This window comes from Macaca mulatta, chromosome 20, assembly GCF_049350105.2.
Source record: "Macaca mulatta isolate MMU2019108-1 chromosome 20, T2T-MMU8v2.0, whole genome shotgun sequence".
Classification (NCBI taxonomy): domain Eukaryota; kingdom Metazoa; phylum Chordata; class Mammalia; order Primates; family Cercopithecidae; genus Macaca; species Macaca mulatta.
In genome coordinates, this window is record NC_133425.1 from 52124522 (window position 1) to 52143711 (window position 19190).

Below are 19190 nucleotides of genomic sequence, written 5' to 3' on the forward strand. Positions count from 1 at the left end.
TGAGGCAGGAGAATGGCGTAAACCCGGGAGGCGGAGCTTGCAGTGAGCTGAGATCCGGCCACTGCACTCCAGCCTGGGTGACAGAGCAAGACTCCGTCTCAAAAAAAAAAAAAAAAAAGAAAATGCAGAAATCACCGGTCTTCTGTGTCGCTTGCGCTGGGAGTTGGAGACTGGAGCTGTTCCTATTCGGCCATCTTGCTCCGCCCCCCGAAGGTTTCGTATTTAATTCTCGATTCTGGTCTGTTTTAAAAATAGTTGAGAATAAAATATAATTTCTATTCTATTAAAAATATTTCTTAGAGACACGGTCTCCCTCTGTCACCCAGGCTAGAGTGCAGTGGCACAATCATGATTTGCTGCAGCTTCTTGGCTGGACCTCCTAGGCTCAAGCAATCCTCCTGCCTCAGCCTCCAAAGTAGCTGGGACTACAGGTATGTGCCACCACGCCTGGTTCATTTTATATTTTAAAAATTATTTTTAATTATTATTATTATTTTTTGAGATGGAGTATCACTCTGTCGCCCAGGCTGGAGTGCAGTGGCACGGCTCATGCAATCTCCACCTCCCGGGTTCAAGAGATTCTCCTGCCTCAGCTTCTCAAGTAACTGGGATTACAGGCAGGTGCCACTGTGCCCGGCTAATTTTTTTGTATTTTTAGTAGAGGTGGGGTTTCACCATGTTGGCCAGGCTGGTCTCGAACTCCTGACCTTGTGATTTGCCCGCCTTGGCCTCCCAAAGTGCTGAGATTACAGGCGTGAGCCACCGCGCCCTGGCCATCATTTAAAAAATTTCTTACAGAGACAAGTTATCCCTCTGTTGCCCAAGCTGGTCTGGAACTCCTGGGATCAAGTGATCCTCCTTCCTCGGCCTCCCAAATTACTGGGATTATAGGCATGAGCCACCACATCAGCCAAAACAATAATTTGAAAAAGAAGAAAAAACATAGAAAAGCACTGAGCCATGAGCTCCGTCCACTTGGGACTGCAGACGCAGATCTGCTACAAATCTCTGTTGTCCTGGGCAAGTCCACTAACCTTGCTAGGCAGGGCCTGTATTCAGCAGTTTTCCAACTGGTTCTTACTCAGCACTATCTCCCCTGGTACCATAAAGGCATTATGTGTGAGGGGGGAAAGGTGGGATGTACAGGATAAAACAGATTTTTGAAAGAGGAGTTGCCTGTGTAGATAGGGAAAGTTGGGGACAGATGGACCTAGCATCCCACCTACAGCAGCCCCTACCATTCTCCACGAACCCTGGGGCTCTGAGCATGCACAGCTTGAATACCCCTAGTCCAGCCCCAACATCCCATGAGGAACCTGGAGGCTGCCTAGACTGGCAGAAATGAAGGGACAAGATTAGAGTGAGATGGGTGAGGCCGGGCGCGGTGGCTCAAGCCTGTAATCCCAGCACTTTGGGAGGCCGAGACGGGCGGATCACGAGGTCAGGAGATCGAGACCATCCTGGCTGACACGGTGAAACCCCGTCTCTACTAAAAAATACAAAAAAACTAGCCGGGCGAGGTGGCGGGCACCTGTAGTCCCAGCTACTCGGGAGGCTGAGGCAGGAGAATGGCGTGAACCCGGGAGGCAGAGCTTGCAGTGAGCCAAGATCACGCCACTGCACTCTAGCCTGGGCGGCAGAGCGAGACTCTGTCTCAAAAAAAAAAAAAAGAGTGAGATGGGTGAGTTGCCTAGGACACAGCATTTCAGGAGGTGCTCACTCTTGGGGTGGTTCAAGTGCCCCCCTGCCCTTGTGTGCCCTCATAGAAACCCTGCCTGCGCTCTCCTTTTCTGATAGTCATGGACACACTCATCACCCCTACTAGAAAAGCAAGCTCCTCAAGACCACGGCTCAGCTCTGTGTCTGGTTCACTCACCCCATCCAGAGGGCAAGCTCAAAGCTCGGCATGCAGTAGGTCTTAAATATTGTTGCTGAAAGATTGATTAAAGAAGGACAGAAGAAAAAAGAAAGGTAAAAAATGGCTGGGCAAGGTGGCTCACATGTATGATCCCAACATTTTGAGAGACCAAGGCAGGAGGATCATTTCAGCCTGGGAGTTGAAGACCAGCCTGAGCTACACAGCAAGACCTGGTCTCTACAAAGAATTTAAAAACAAAATTGGCTGGGCGCAGTGGAGCACACCTGTAGTCCCAGCTATTCCAGAAGCCAAGGCAGGAGGATGCCCTGAGTTCAGGAGTTTGAGGCTGCAGTGAGCTCTGATCATGCCACTGCACTCCAGCCTGGGTGATAGAGTGAGACTCTGTCTTAAAAAGAAAGAAAGAAAAGAAAGAAAAAAAAAACAGAGGAAGGAGAAAGCAAGCAAAGAAGAAAAGAACAAAGAAAAGAAAGAAAAGAGGAGGGAAGGAAGAAAGAACGGACGGGGAGACTCCTCACCCTCTCCAAAGCCAGCATCTGGGCTGCCAGCCAACCTGGACCAGTCACTTTGCTGCTGGGGGCAATGAGTGTGGGTAATTGTTGGCTTCAGCCTTACTCATCCTTCCTGGGGGCTGTGTGCAAAGCAGAGGGTTTCACTTGCCCAGTGGGTACTGAATTATAGCTGTGGAGCCGAGTCCCATGTAATTAACCAGCAGCCGCAAGCCCCGGAGAGTCTGTGAAGGTTGCCTAGTGCACAGGTGGTTTGGGCCCTGAGCAAGGCAACTCCTAATTAGCCTTGGCCTGGTTTTTACAATCCACAGCGCTGGGACCCACCTCCTGGGAGGCTGGCTACACATTGGCTGTGGAGTTCCTTACTGGGGCTCCCAGAGTGGAATTGGGTCCCAGAAAAGCAGAATTTTGCATGTGTTTGTGCATATATTTGGGTTGGGAAGAGAGGCTTCCTTAGAACTACTCTAAGAGAGTAGTTCTTCCATTTATAATCATCTTCCTTTTAAAGATGACACACTGGTGTTTAGAGAGGTGACGTGCCTTGTTGAAAGCATTGGGGCTGAACTCCAGATATATGTGACTCCATATCAAGTTGCCTTATCCCTCCACTATAAACACTATAAACATGAAACCTTAATATCATTTACCATTCCTTGAACACTTGGTGCGTTAAATGTCAGACCTTTATTTTCTCAATTCTCACCATAACTTCATGAATAGACCCACTTATCCCCATTTTGTAGTTGAAGTTCACAGAGACAAGGGGGCGTGTCTGAGGTTATGCAGCAAACAGAGAGAGGAGCCAGGATGAAAACCAAGTCTGAAGGTCTGCAGCCCATGATCTTCACCGTGTTGTCTCTTGCTAGGGAGTGAAAGGCTGATGAGAAACGACAGTCAGAATGGGGAAGACTGGACCATAGCTTACTCTCTGGATGTTAATGGTTGATGAAGCTGGGAGGCAGAAACATACACATTGTACCTCAGATACCATTGCACTTCTTCACACTGATTAGGTGGGCACACTTTTCAAAGTCTGAATAAAGGAAGTGTCGGAGGAGGTACTGGGGAAATGGGGACTCTCAGAAATTGCTAGAAGGAGCATAAATTGGCATAGGATCTTTGGAGACCAATTGCCCCATACAACCTAGCCATCCTTCTAGGGAGGAATGAACACTCATCTATCTACGTAACATGAATGGGACTATTCTTTCCTTGCAGCATTTTTGTAATAGAGGATATGTGAAAGCAAGTTAAATGTCAGTAGGGGAATGGATAAGGAAAATATGGTGTATTCATACAATGTGATATCATAATCAGGCATCAGCATAGATAGATCTCAAAAACATGGTGATGGGGCCGGGCGTGGTGGCTCACGCCTGTAATCCCAGCACTTTGGGGGTGCTGAGGTGGGCGGATCACCTGAGGTCAGGCATTTGAGACAAGCCTGGCAAACATGGTGAAACCCCGTCTCTATTAAAAATACAAAAATTAACTGGGTATGGTGGCTGGAGTCTGTAATCCCAGCTGCTTGGGAGGCTGAGGTAGGAGAATCGCTTGAACCTGGGAGGTAGAGGTTGCAGTGAACTGAGATCATGCCACTGCACTCCAGTCTGGGCAACAGAGTGAGACTCCATCTCAAACAAAACAAAACAAACAAACAAACAAAAAAACATAAAGATGGAAGGAAAAAACAGTTGTAGAACAATATTTACGTTATAGTACCACTTATGTACTTTTAAAAAACACATAAAGCAATACTGTATACATGTATACACATACATAAGAAAAGAATAAAAACAAGAATGGAGAGAATACACTTGAATTTTATCATTGACTTCCTTTGGAGAGAGGGGGGAGGAGTCTGGGAAGAAATATAAAAGGAACTTCAATATATTCAATTCAACAAATTGAGCCCCTGCCTTGTTCCAGGTACTTTTCTGGACACTGAGTATATGGTAGTGAGCAAAACAGACCAAAATGCCTGCACATGTGAAGCTCACATTTTGGAAAAGGAGTCAGACAATAAACTAGACAAATATGCAAAATATATAGTATGTTTCATGGTGAAAAGTACCAAAGAGGAAAAAGAAAGCAAAATGGCACACACATAGTGTGGAGATTTCAGATAAAGTGGCCAGAGATTACCTCACCTGAAGGAGAGGAAAAATATCTCCAGATAGCTCAAGCAGATACCTAGGGGAAGATGTTTTAGAGATGTGCAAAGGCCCTGGGGCTGAGGCATGATTGACAAGTTCAAGTATTGAGCCGGCAGAGAGGCTGGGAAGTGCCATAGAGACAAAGGCAGAGAGGGAACAGGGGCTGACCTGGTGGCCAAGAGCTTTTTTGTTTACTAGGTGAGATGGAAAGCTTCTAATGGATTCTGAGCAGAGCAGTGACACGATGTAACTTTTTTCTTTTCTCTTTCTTTCTCACTTGCTTTCTTCCTTTCTTCCTTCCTTTCTGTCTCTCTCTCTCTCTTTCTTTTTTTTTTTGACAGAGTTTCGCTCTGTTGCCCAGGCTGGAATGCAGTGGCAGGATCTCAGCTCACCACAACTTCCTCCTCCCAAATTCAACCAATTCTCCTGCCTCAGCCTCCAGAGTAGCTGGAACTACAGGCACGCACCACCATGCATGGCTAATTTTTGTGTTTTTAGTAAAGACAGGGTTTCACTATGTTGGCCAGGCTGGTCTCGAACTCCTGACCTCGTGTTCCACCCACCTCAGCCTCCCAAAGTGCTGGGATTACAGGCGTGAGCCATCATGCCTGGTTGTAACTTTTATTTTAATAGAACCACTCTGAGTGTTGTGTGGCTAATTAGGGGGTTTGGAAAGAGGTAAAAAGGATAGCAAAAGGAGCAGAGGCAGGGAGGCCAGTTAGGAAACAAGTGCTGAGTCTAGGGTATATGATGGTGGCTCAAATCAGGTAGCAGCCATGGAGGCAGACAAGACTGCGGGAGGATCTGGCAGGAGGTAAGCAGGAGCTCAGCTGAGGACAGGAGGAATTTGAGATGCTGTTGGACATTCACATGGAGGTATTGAGTAGCAGCCAGGCTACGAGATTGGAGTTCGGAAGAGAGGCTGGGTTGAAGCATAAGTTGGGGGCAACCAGCACATAAGTGGTGTTTAGAGCCATTAATCTGTTAATTTTTTTTTTTTTTTTTTTTTTTTTTTTTTTTTTTTTTTTTGAGATAGAGCCTTGCTCTGTCACCCAGGCTGGAGTGCAGTGATGCAATCATAGCTCATTGCAGCCTTCAACTCCTGGGCTCAAACATTCCTCTTATCTCAGCCTCCCAAGTAGCTATGACTACAGCTGTATGCCATCACACCTGGCTTTTTTTTTTTTTTTTTTTTTTTTTTAAATAGAGGCAAGGTCTTACTATGTTGGCCAGGCTGGTCTTGAACTCCTGAGCTCAAGCGATCCTGCTGCCCTGGCCTCCCCAAGTGCTGGGATTATAGGCATGAGCCACCGTGCTCAGCCCTGTTGAATTTTTATTTCTTAAAACAGCTGAAGCAATAGGGCAGTGTCAACATCTGTTAATTCTGGGTGGTAGATACAGTGGTGTTTGGAATACTATTCTTTGTACTTTTTAGTATGTTTCAATTTTTTCTAATAAAAAATTAATTAATAAACAGCTTATAAAGCCACAGAGGCTTTAATGTGCTGAACAATTCTGTCACGAGGGCTTTGGACGTAAGGCATGAGTGCCAGCAACAAGCTGAGAAGTCAAATTCAAATATCCCCCGTCACCAACCTAAGCTCAGTGGCAGGGCTTGGCCCGTCTCTCTGGGCTCCTGTTTTTCCTATTTGGACAACGAGGGGCTGGCTTCTGACTTAGCAGCGTTCTTCCAGTGCTGATCCTCTGGGATTCAAGCTGGTGCCCCATAGGCCACTCTGCCCTCTCTGATTTTACCCCCAGGGTCTCATGCCTACTCCTACATATAAGGCCAGAAATACCCCCCAGGAGAGGCCTCTGTAGGTGAAACGTCAACTTTGCTTCCAAACAGAGAGAAACTGCAGCAAAGAGAATCAGAAAGGACAGTGCCCCATGCTCTCTTGGCCCTGGGACTCAAAAGTTCCATTGAGTATAAAAGCTGGGAGCCCCGACGCTAAAACCCCACAATATTTACGGCTGATGAATGCATCCTGCTCAGGACTACAGAACCATATGGTGATCTATGAGCCTGAAACATGCAAATGGGTGGGTGGCCAAACCAAACTACCAATTTGTATTAGATACAGATTGTGATAATCCTATTAATAGTAATAATGTCGGTGATAATAATATTGCGCCAGATTTTGAACTCAGTGATTAATATGTATTCTCTCATTTAACCTCCACAACAACAGTGCTGTAGGGTTGTCATTTGCACGAGCTTGATTTTGCGGATCAGGAAACTGAGGCTCAGAGAGGTCAAGCAGCTCTGAGTCTCAGAGCTCAAACAAGTCTCCCTATGCTGCCCAGGCTGGTCTCGAACTCCTGGCCTCAAGCAATCCTCCCGTTTCAGCCTCCCAAGGTTCTGGGATTGCAGATATGAGACACCGCATCTGGCCTGGTTTTGATATTAGCATTCAGTTGGGGCCTTAAGCAACTTCACACTGTCCATCATCCAAGGAAAAAGCGATTCCTGGCCTAGGCAGAGGAGGGAGAGAGATGGCTTCAATAAGGTGAAGGAAAATCCCTTCCTGTCTCTGGTCTCACTTGGTTAAGCCAGACCTTCTAAGCCATTAATACTTGCTGGAGGGCAGCCCAAGAGGTGGAGGAGGCTGGGCCTGCCATGAGAGATGTGCCAGAACTGGGCTGGGGGTGCAAGCCTGGGAAGATGGATCCAGCTTCAAGACTCTGGGAGCAGCCACACCTGGTCATGGATCTCCTGGGCTGAGATGTCCTCCAGACCTTCTGAACCATAAACTGCTTTTACTCACCATTGGCTCCCCAGTGCCCAGCACAGTGCCTGACCCTTGGAGGGTGATGAATGAATACATGTCCCCTACTAGGCTGTGAACTCCTTTAAGGAGGGCACCACTTGGGGATCACTACAGTATTGCCCCTTCCTCCCCTCCCCAGTGCCTGCCACAGTGACCTGCTGATGACCATGGAGCCAAATCCCTTTCTCCTCATTAGAAGCTCTCAGCCCAAAATCCATGGTTCCATGGGTCAGACTGAGGCCCAAGTGGTCCTTATGGATGAATGATGGAGACCCCACCAAGCTGAGAACTTGGAGGAATGATCTCCCATGGTTATGGCCAGGCCCATTTTTTGCCTTTCTGAATGGCAACAGCATATTTCAGCAGAGGTCCTCAGTAGAGCCACACGCAGGAGATACATGCATTTGTCCACTCGTCACTCACTTAGTCATTTGTTCACTTATATATCCACTCTCTCACTCATGCCTTTGGTCCTTTGATTACTCATCTGATTAATTCATCCATTCATCCAACATTGTGCAGAATGTTGAATGGGTTTAGAGATGCTTCAGGCACAGGTTTTTTACCTGAGAGCTCCCAGATTGGGGCGAGAAAGGTAAGAGCCATCAACACAAATAATCATACAGCAGCTCAGCAAGTAGTAAATGTCATGAGAAATATACAGACACATCAGCCAAGGGATAGAGAGAGAGATTTCTCCCAACTAAGAAAGGGAGCGATCAGAGGTGGCTTCCTGGAGGAAGTGTAATCAGCACCAGCTCCAGAATTTCTCCATGGGGACTGGGTGCAGATGGCAGCTTGTCAGGGAAGCTTGAAGCTTCATCCTCTATAGGGCACTTTACAAAAGACTGAAAAGTAGGCCGGGCATGGTGGCCTGTAATCCCAACACTTTGGAAGGCTGAGGCGGGCAGATCACTTGAGCTCAGGAGTTCAAGACCAGGCTAGGCAGTGTGGCAGAACCCCATCTCTAATACACAAAAAAATTAGACAAGTGTGGTGGCTTGCGCCTGTGGTCCTAGCTACTTGGGAGGCTGAGGTAGGAGGATCCTTTGAACCCGGGAGGTGGAGGTTGCGATGAGCCGAGATCGAGCCACTGCACTCTAGCCTAGGCAACAGAATGCGACCCCAACTCAAAACAAACAAACAAACAAATAAACTGAAAAGTACTCAGCCGCCCATACCAAAGAATGGGGTTATAATGGAGAGTGAAGAGGTGGTTAAATCTCCCCCAAGTCCCCTCTTGCTGCATCTGCTTTGTGTGTGGTCTAGAAGGAAAGTTTGCATGCTCTGGGTGGGCACAACTCCCTGATTTTCCACCCTTTCACTCATGAGGAGGGTGTGGCCAGTAGAGGTTCTTGGTGGGACCTTCTAAAGCTCAGGGCCAAGGATAGAGGCCCCCACCTGCCCATAGTAAGGGGTTTTACAGTCAACCAGGGAAGATAGGATGAGGCCCCAAGCTGAGGCAGGAGGAGCCCCTATGAAGGAGGAAACAGAAATGGCAGATAACAGAATGCATAGGACTTATAGGACTTGGAGACAGGGTGGACGTAGCTGCTGATCTGAGCTGCATGTGTGCATTTGAGCCTCAGCCTGGTTCCCTGAAACCTTGCCAGGTGGGTGGGTGAGGTGGGTGCAGCCACCTGCACCCCTAGTGAAAAGCCACCCAAATGACTGTACTGCTCGGTCTGTCCTCTGCCCTCCTCCGCCTACTCTTCCCAACTCCCAGCCCAAGATGCCTGGCTGGGCCGTGTGCAGGGCGTCTGGCCCCAGGGAGAGGTGGGGTGAGCTGCAGACTACACCCACATGGCTATAAATGGGGAGCCTCTGGCTGCTGATCACTCAGCCTCCCTTCCCCAGCCGTGACAGCACTGGAACCTTTCGGACACCTGGACCATGGACCCCAGGGAATGTGTCTGCATGTCTGGTGAGTAAGGAAGCCCTCCCTGGGGTCTGGGAACCTTGGACCAGCTTCCTACAGGGAGTCTGCAGGTCCCCGATGAAAACTTATCTTCCCTCTAATTAGGAGCCACCAATGGGGTTCGTCCTGGGAGCTGACAGGTGGACTGGCCACCTGTGAGGCAGCTCCTACTCTCTGTTGGCTCCCAGCCTGATTTTCTAGAATTGATATCCTGGCTCAGGGAATGGCTGACAGGGGACCTGCAAACTTTGGTCCTTCTAGCATTGGCCCCTAAGGGCACCCACCAGAGTGAGGAGAACGCTGGTCCAGAACCTGGCAACCTGGTTTGGGTCCATCACTGCCATCCCCTCCCTGATGCTTATTCTTTCTGGTCCTCACTTTCCTCATCTGTAGACTGAGATTCCTTATTCCCAGCCAACCACATCCCAGAGCTGCTATGAAAGTGCTAAAACCATTAAGCACCTGCAGATGTCAGGGGAGTTGTGGACTCCCCTAACTTATGTGGACTCTTGAGTCACTGAAGCTGCTTAATTCCACAGGAGCATGTTGGTCAGAAGGAGAGAAATCGGGGTTCAAAGCCATCCTGGGCTTTTACAATCATGGAAATAGTATAAAGAAGTCTCACAAGTCTGGGTGCTGTGGCTCACGACTGTAGTCCCAGCAATTTGAGGCTGAGGCAGGAGAATCACTTGAGACCAGGAGTTCAATACCAGCCTGGGCAACATAGTGAGACTCCATGTCTACAAATTCTTTTTTTAACTTACCTGGGTGTAGTAGTGTGCACCTTAGTCCCAGCTACTCAGGAGGCGCAGATGGAAGGATCGCTTGAGCCCAAGAATTCGAGGCTGCAGGGAACTAGGATTGCACCACTGCTCTCCAGCCTGGATAATAGAGCAAGACCCAAGGAAGGAAGGAAGGAAGGAAGGAGGGAGGGAAGGAGGGAGGGAGGGAGGGAAGGAAGGAAGGAAGGGAGGGAGGGAGGGAGGGAGGGAGGGAGGGAGAGAGAGAAAGAGAGAAAGAGAGAAAGAGAGAAAGAGAGAAAGAAAGAAAGGAAGGAAAGAAGGAAGGAAGGAAGGAAGGAAGGAACGAAGGAAGGAAGGAACGAAGGAGGGAAGGAAATAAAGTCTTACAAGACTCCTTTGTCTTTTAACTGGACATCTCTGTACCAAAAACTTGCAAAAGAGGCAGAAGCTTCCAGCATTTTGAAACTGAAAATGAAAGATGGGATAATTTTTTTTAAGTGTAGATAGTCATTATGGTATAAAACCAAGGTGGTGGCTCACATCTGTAATCCTGGCACTTTGGGAGGCCAAGGCAGGATGATCGCTTATACCCAAGGAATTCGAGACCAGCCTGGGCAATATACTAAGACCCTGTTTCTACAAAAATTTAAAAAATTAGCCAGGTGTGGTGATGTGTGCCTGTGGTTCCAGCTACTCAGGAAGCTGAGGCAGGGAGATCACTTGAGCCCAGGAGCTTGAGGCTGCAGTGAGCTGTGTTCCCACCATGGCACTCCAGCCTAGGTGACAGAGCAAGACCCTGTCAAAAGAAAGGAAGAAAGAAAGAAGGAAAAAGGAAAGAAAGAAGGAAAGAGAAAGGGGGAGAGAGAGAGCGAGAGAAAGAGAGAAAGAAAGAAAAAAGAAAGGGAGGGAGGAAGAAAGAGAGGAAGGAAAGAGGGAGGGAGGAAGGAAGGAACGATGAAAAGAAAGAAAAAGAAAGGGAAGAGGAAGCGAGGAGAGGGGAGGGAAAGGGAAAGGAAAGGAAAAACAAAACAAAGTGTGGCTCTGTGGCTCTTGTTTTGAGTTCACTGATGTTCCTTCACCTTTCTTAAACCATTCATGGTTTTCATCTTGACTTGTGAAGGTGACGAGGGTGTAAAAGGGTTTTTTGTTTGTTTGTTTGTTTGTTTGTTTTAAGACAGAGTCTCGGCCGGGCGCGGTGGCTCACGCCTGTAATCCCAGCACTTTGGGAGGCCGAGGCGGGCGGATCACAAGGCCAGGAGATCGAGACCACGGTGAAACCCCGTCTCTACTAAAAATACAAAAAAAAATTAGCCGGGCGCGGTTGTGGGCGCCTGTAGTCCCAGCTACTCGGGAGGCTGAGGCAGGAGAATGGCGTGAACCCCGGAGGCGGAGCTTGCAGTGAGCCGAGATCGCGCCACTGCACTCCAGCCTGGGCGACAGAGCGAGACTCCGTCTCAAAAAAAAAAAAAAAAAAAAAAAGACAGAGTCTCACTCCATCACCCAGGTTGGAGTGCAGTGGCACGATCTCGGCTCACTGCAACCTCCATCTCCCAAGTTCAAGAGATTCTCGTGTCTCAGCCTCCCTAGTAGCTGAGATTACAGGTGTGTGCCACCACACCTGGCTAATTTTTTTTTTTTCTTTTAGAGATGGGGTTTCTCCATGTTGGCCAAGCTGGTCTCAAACTCCTGGCCTCATGTGATTCACCTCCCTTGGCCTCCCAAAGTGCTGAGATTGCAGACGTGAGCCAGTATGCCTAGCCAAGAGAGGGTGAAAGGCTTTGATAGTTCTCAGAGGAACCTTGGGCTTGGAAACATTGGCCTCGTCTGTTGGTTCTCATTATACTTAAGAATTATTTGAGTTGCTTTTCAAAAATATGGACTCCATTTCCCCACCAAGACTTATGAATCAGAACATCTCAAGGGTTGGTCCCAGGAATCTGCATTTTTACAATTATCCCAGGCATGATTGATGCAGCCATGCCAGTTCCCATCCATGGCCTATGACTGTGGACTATTGCATGGTTCTTGACACTGGGGTGATGCTCAGCAGCCTTGTCACCCTCTCGTCCAGCCAGTCCCTAAGGACAGCCCAGAAGCCTTGCCACTGTGACAATCGGCATCATGCCTTGTTTCCCACTCCATCTCCATCCTCACGTTCGTGGTGGCTGTCCTCTCTTCCAGGAGGAATCTGCATGTGTGGAGACAACTGCAAATGCACAACCTGCAACTGTAAAACATGTCGGAAGAGTGAGTATGGTGACTGGGGGCACCATGGGCTGGGAGTTAAAAAAGTCTCATCCAGGCCAGGCATGGTGGCTCATGTCTGTAATCCCAGCACTTTGGGAGGCCGAGGTGGGTGCATCACCTGAAGTCAGGAGTTCGAGACCAGCCTGGCCAACATGGTGAAACCCCATCTCTACTAAAAATACAGTAATTAGCTAAGCATGGTGGTGGGTGTCTGTAATTCCAGCTACTTGGGAGGCTGAGGCAGGAAAATTGCTTGAACCCAGGAGGCAAAGATTGCAGTGAGTGGAGATCACGCCATTGCACTCCAGCCTTGGTGACAAGAGTGAAAATCAGTCAAAAAAGAAAGGAAGGAAGGGAGGGAGGGAGGGAGGGAGGGAAAGAAGGAAGGAAGGAAGGAAGGAAGGAAGGAAGGAAGGAAGGAAGGAAGGAAGGAAGGAAGGAAGGAAGGAAAAAGAAAAGAAAGAAAGGTCCAATCCCCATTCTCAATCTTCCAGCCATGGTGGATTGGGGCTTGCGGGGAGGGAGTCTAGATGCCTTTTACCCATTTGGGAGATATCTGAAACGAGAACCGTGTAGAGACCTATGGCAGAGCTCTCCATGGCTGCAGCCTACCCAGGGATGAGGCCATCCATAGCGTTTGGAGCAGGAAAAAGACTGAGGGGAGGTTCTGTTCTGCCGAGTGGTAACAGGGATAGAGCACTGGCCTGGCGTCATGAGCCCTAGGTTCTAGTGTTGCCTTTGCCACTGTCTCATGACCTTGGCAAACCTCCTTTCTGTGGGCTTCTGATGGACTCTAGATGGCCCCTGGGATCCCTTCCAGTTCTAACATCCCTCAACTTTCTGTCCCAGGATTTTTGCTAATGTGGATTGAAACCTCATGCACACACCCCTCTTTTCCTACTTCCTCTAAGTGGTGGGAGGGGCAGTGGTGAGATGGGAGTGTTGACCCATAGCAGATCTGCGCATCTCCTGACTCTTTCAGGCTGCTGTCCCTGCTGCCCGCCAGGCTGTGCCAAGTGTGCCAGGGGCTGCATCTGCAAAGGAGGCTCAGACAAGTGCAGCTGCTGCCCATGAAACCCATCCATCGTGCCCACCTCTTCCCAGGAGAGAAACCTGGGAAGTGTCTGTACAGTGCATGAATCGAGAAGGTGGAATAATTGTACAATAGGTTGTGCTTTTTATATATTTGCCCAAATGTGGTGTTGGTCACATTCATGTAAAGTACTTGGGGCAATAAAATTTTCACTCTCTTGGTTGTCTGGTGGCTCAGAGCATTGTTTTACCCTAACCCAGCAGGACCAAAAGGGCTGCTTCTGTTGCAGATCCTGTAACCGCCACCCACCTGTACCTGTGACAGATGGTTGCCTACTGCAAGCTCCTGCGACTCTGCCTGGGGACTTTCTCCTCCTGCACAAGCTTGCTTGACCCATGCACAGGACAGGCCAGGAGTATTGAGGAGCTAAAGTCCCTGGGAATAGCCCTTCGCTAATGACAAGTGTAGGGCGGTGGGTAAATATCCCAGCATCTTTACCCCTCAAAAGGAACAACTCTGAGACTCATTCTATGCTGTCTCCCAGAAGTCTCTAGAAGCACTGAGCTTCAAAAGCTCACAGAAGTAACCTGCTCATTAATGTAATCTACAGTGGCCTCCTTCCTTGCCTCACCTCCCCAGTTCCCCACCATTGCTTTCTGGGATCTCCACCCAAAGAAACTACTTGATAGGGTCTGCTTTGTGGGTAACCTAATCTTGGCCAGGCTCTCCTGCCATAGCCCAGAATGACTCATTGTGCAAACATAGCTGTTTAATGGGTTTGAGCACTGAATCACTCATGAATGAAGGCTGTGTGTATCTAAAGGAAATCTCCAAGGTCAAGACATTGAGGGCATTAGCTGCCCTGGTTTGGTTATTTGGACCAGTCTTTAGGACTGGATGACCTGGAAGGCATGAACCAGGAAGAAGACGCTGGTGGAGGTGCAGCAACAACATCCTAAGCAGAACTCCTAGGAGACGACTTTTTGGCTAAACAGCTGAGAAAGCTGAAGTCCCTGGAGGCTGGCATTGGAGACTGGGGGTGATCCTCAACTCTCACCCACACCACCATCCTCAACAGAGCTGAAGACAAACCCAAGCTCTGAGATGATTTTCATTCATGTCATCAAGGGCCTGAACTAGGGCCCATCAGAGACTAGAGCGGCCTCCTCCTCCACCAGCCTCTGTCAAGCAACCGTCAGATGCAGGAGTGGGTGAGAATAGAGCCTTTGCCAAGGTCACAGAGCAGCCCCAGGGTGGGCTGGGCTCAGCTAGCAGGATTTACTGCGTGCTTCCTGGAACTGATCACTTTCATAATCCACACTATCATTATCCCTGTTTGGAACTTAGCCGGGGCCTCCCTAGGAAGGTTTTCACCCTCTGTCCATGAGTTGTGCCTTAGATGCAGAATCATAGTGCAATGGAAACAGCTTGGCCCTGGGAGTCAGACACTCTACCCCTCCCTGGCGACATGACCTTGACCAAGTCATTTACCCTGTTGAGGCTCATTTTCCTCATCTGTGAAATGCATCTCCTTCACAGATTTGTAGACAGAAACTGTAGCATAGAATCTGTGCACAGAGCAGGTGCTCCATTAACAGGGATTTTAGCAGAACTACAGCCTATCCTAGACTTCTGTTGCTTGATCTCTGAAAAGGCCCCTGCCAAGTCATTCTCTGTCATCGCAGAGCTCTTAAGCACCTTGAGAAGGACACAATGCAAGGGATTATACCTTCCAGGGGAAAGAACAGTCCCTTGTGCCTCCAGCAAGCAGGTTGGCCACTCACCCTGCAACCTCAGCCTCAATACCCACTGAGATGCCAACTCATCTCATCCAAATGCCTTTAGAGTAGGTACTTCTGCAGGATCTCACTTACTCCCATCACATCCTTGAAAGGGAGATTCAGCCTTCAGATTCTCATATTAATAATAATAATATCAACAACTAATATTTATTGAGCATTTAATATGTGTTCAACACCTAATAAGTGCCAAGCATTGTCCTAAGCAGTTTATAAACATCATTTCATGGACTTTGCACTATCAGGACCACTTCAGAGCCAGACAACCAGGGCTCTGCACTGGGCCCTCTACTTTAGAGGACCTGGTCTTCCTCTTCCCCACAGGAGAGGAGTCCGAGGGTCCCAGGAGATCAGTCCAACTAGAACTCATGCTCATTCCTCCCATAAGTCCCCCATCTAGCACTGTCTAGACAATACTTTGAGTACCTGGGACCCCAAAGGCTAGTTCTAGGGTCTGCGTAGTCCCCCTCTCCCACCTGTCTATGCTTCCTGAAGGTGCACCATGCCATCAGTCTGTACACTCCTGGGCCAGAAGGATGGCCAAGGGCAGAGGTATTCAGAGATGGGAGGATGTGTGAACAGAGATTGGACACATGAGTTTTTATGTCTACATAGAGTGGAGAAGTCAGGGTGGAAAGAGCAAGGGGTGAACTGCACGTAGGCCTCCATTCTTGATTTTGCCCTAGGCTCTGCAAGTGTTAGGGGCAGGCCTGCACTAACAACACTGGAAGAGAATCCTGTTAGATAATAGGATCCTCTTAGATCCCCCACTTTGCAGAGGAAGATGCTGAGGCTCCAGGAACGTCAATGGCTGAAAGTCACAAGACTTCCAAGGGGCAGAACTGGGAACTGAGCTCAGGTCTGCCTGACCCAGAGGCCATGCTCTTGTCTATGTGATATGGATGAGGCAGAAAGGAGGCTGCAGGCAATGCTGCCCAGATCCAGGCACGAAGACTCTTTGCCTGGGGCCTTGTACTTTAGACAGCACATACACCACAAGCACACACGTGTGTTAAAGCAGCGGCCCCCGACCTTTTTGGCACCAGGGACAAGTTTCGGTGGAAGACAACTTTTCCACAGACGGTGGGACAGGGCGAGATGATTTGGGGATGAAACTGTAGTTACATTCTGATAAGGAGCACACAACCTAGATTCCTCGCATGTACAGTTCACAATAAGGTTCTCATTCCAATGGAATTCCAATGCCACCTCTGATCTGACAGGAGGCAGAGCTCAGGTGGTCACATTCACTTGCCCCACGGCCTGGTTCCCAACAGGTCACCGACCAGTACTGCAGCCCTGGGGTTGGGGAAGCCCCTATTAAAGAATACTTGGGGACCCTGTCACTCAGGATCTTGTATTTGCCATTACAGTGTGGTCAAGTAATCCTAAACATCTTCTCTAGTGACTAACACTGTTCAGGCCCTTGGAAACACTTCTCCATCTCTTGCCCTGTGTCCTCAAAACAAAGAGTGACTATATTTGAATGCCAGGATGGTTTTATAGATTGTCCCAATGCTGATGTCAGAGATAGACACTGTCTTCAAAGTACAGGGAGGATTTAAGTGTAGAAATTAGAAAAAAGACAAATTAATAAACTCATCAAATCCTCCTCAAAAAGCATGAATGCAACCGACTCTCATGTCACACATCATTTCCCATGAGAGTGACTTGTCCATTTCCTCGCTTTTTTTGTTTTCCAATTTGTGTTTCCAGAATATTTATGATTTTATGCTAATTGCAGAAGCTGCACAAGGCAACTGAGGAATGTTTTGTAATATTAAGCAATTCATATTAGTCACATAAATTCACATTACTCTTAAATTGGTGTAGATAGAGCTATAGCTATAGATAAATATACAGATATACATACTATGGACTGAATGTCTGTGTGCCCCCAAAATTCGTATGTTGAAGCCTAAATCCCCAGTGTGATGGTATTTGGAGGAGGGGCTTTTAGGAGGTGATTAGGTTGTAGAGTCGAGTCCTCATGAATAGAATCAGTGACCTTATAAGAAGAGATGGGCTGGGCCCAGTGGCTCATGCCTATAATCTCAGCACTTTGGGAGGCCAAGGCAGGCAGATTGCTTGAGCCCAGGAGTTCGGGACCAGCCTGGGCAACATGGGAAAACCCCATCTCTAAAAAAAAATACAAAAATTAGCCAGGCATAGTGGCACACACCTGTAGTCTCAGCTACTCAGGAGGCTGGGGTGGAAGGATTGCTTAAGCCCAGGAGGCAGAGGAGGAGGTTGCAGTGAGCTGTGTTTTTGCCACTGCACTCCAGGCTGGGCAACAGAATGAGACCTTGTCTCAAAAAAAAAAAAAAAAAAAAAAAAAAAAAAAAAAAAAGAGGCACGAAATGATCTCTCTGTCTCTCTTCTCACTGTATGTGAGGATACAACCAGAAAAAGGCCACGTGTAAACAAGAGAGTGGACTCTCACCAGACACCAGATATGTCTGCGCCTCGATCTTGGATTTCCCAACCTCCAGAACTATGAGAAATAAATTTCTGTTGCTTAAGCCACCTAGTCTATAGCATTCTGCTATAGCAGCCTGAATTGACTAAGACATACATAAATATGTAAGATATACCTTTCTATATGTAGACAGAATTTTTAAATATTTCAACTGGATGAACATCAAGTTCTAGAAGAATGAATCATTTTATTTTAATAAAAATATTTAATAAAATTTCATTAAATCCTTAAGAAATTAAATAGGCTGGACATGGTGGCTCAAGCCTGTAATCCCAGCAGTTTGGGAGGCCAAGATTGGCAGATCAGCTGAGGTCAGGAGTTCAAGACCAGCCTGGCCAACATGGTGAAACCCTGTCTCTACAAAAATACAAAGCTTAGCTGGGCATGGTGACATGTGCCTGTAATCCCAGCTACTCAGGAGGCTGAGGCAGGAGAATCGCTTGAACCTGGAAGGCAGAGGTTGCAGTGAGCCGAGATCTCACCATTGCACTCCAGTCAGGGTGATGAGAGTGAAGCTCCGTCTCAAAAAAAAAGGAAGAAAGAAGAAAGGAAGAAAGGAAGAAAAGAAAGAGAAAGAAAGAAAGAAAGAAAGAAAGAAAGAAAGAAAGAAAGAAAGAAAGAAAGAAAGAAAGAAAGAAAAGAAAAGAAAGACAGAAAGAAAGAAAGAAAGAAAAAGAAAGAAAGAAAGAAAAGAAAGAGAAAGAAAGCAATTAAATAATACCAGGACATTGAAGCTGGATGGAGAAATGTAGATGATCTTGGCGGCTTAAGAATTCTTAAGCACATGCGTCTCTGGGATGACCACCGCTGGCTGCCTCATAACAGTAGAAAAATAACCCCCTATTTAGGGTTTCAGCCACTGTTCAGCTAAAAGCAATCTGATGTATTGTATAACCATGAATAAGTCTTCCATGCTCTGTCTGTTAAGTTGTTATGAAATTTGGAATAAAATAAAATTTGAAATAAAATGTCAAATAAAATTTTAAAGCCAGATGTGGTGGCTCACGCCTGTAATCTCAGCACTTTGGGAGGCTAAGGCAAGAGGATCGCTTGAGCCCAGGAGTTTGAGGCTGCAGTGAGCTATGATCATGCCACTGCACTCCAGCCTGACAGAGCAAGAGTCTGCCTCTAAAAAATAATAATAAACAAATAAATCAATCATTTTTACAATATTATGATTATGTAAGTACTGTTTACTGGAGAGCCAAGGATAAATGGATCCACAAAGAAGAATATGTAACTCCATAACTCCATATCAATAAACGTGGACCACTTAGAGAAAGAAGTTAAGCTCTTTTAGAATTTGTCTAGCAGATTTTCCACTTCTCACCAGAAAACCCATACAAAAATAGAAATAAAAGAAAGAAGAATATTCTTTTCTGAGACTTGCTCAGAATCAGGTCACATTTTAGTTTGCTTACAATTTGGACTATTATTTCCTTACAGGACTTTTTTGTTTTCCTGGCATTTCAACTGTCTTTTTTCCCCCTTGTGTAGGCACATGGGCAGACATGTCTTTTTTACTTTATCATTAAGATCATTCTATTTTTTTTTTTTTGAGACAGAATCTCGCTCTGTCGCCCAGGCTGGAGTGCAGTGGCACTGTCTCGGCTCACTGCAACTCTGCCTCCTGGGTTCACACCATTCTCCTGCCTCAGC

The 19190-nt window shown here is 47.4% G+C and overlaps 1 protein-coding gene and 1 non-coding gene across 2 annotated transcripts; both read left to right on the forward strand.

Annotated features, from left to right (window-relative positions):
* The first annotated feature begins 9123 nt into the window (after positions 1–9123).
* Positions 9124–13423, forward strand: MT4 (metallothionein 4). Its single transcript, XM_015126186.3, has 3 exons — positions 9124–9236; positions 12155–12220; positions 13203–13423. The coding sequence occupies exons 1-3, from the start codon at positions 9206–9208 to the stop codon at positions 13292–13294; spliced, it is 189 nt and encodes a 62-aa protein (XP_014981672.2). The 5' UTR covers positions 9124–9205; the 3' UTR covers positions 13295–13423.
* A 5388-nt stretch (positions 13424–18811) lies between these two features.
* Positions 18812–18873, forward strand: LOC114674494 (U7 small nuclear RNA). Its single transcript, XR_003725650.1, has one exon. It is a non-coding gene; the product is annotated as a U7 small nuclear RNA (small nuclear RNA).
* Positions 18874–19190: the final 317 nt, after the last annotated feature.

Bases quoted from the DNA above. Each gene is read 5' to 3' on its own strand.
- MT4 (XM_015126186.3), top strand. From the start codon at position 9,206: ATGGACCCCAGGGAATGTGTCTGCATGTCTG. The intron at 9,237-12,154 runs GTGAGTAAGGAA...CCTCTCTTCCAG, and splicing joins GGAATGTGTCTGCATGTCTG to GAGGAATCTGCATGTGTGGA. The intron at 12,221-13,202 runs GTGAGTATGGTG...TGACTCTTTCAG, and splicing joins CTGTAAAACATGTCGGAAGA to GCTGCTGTCCCTGCTGCCCG.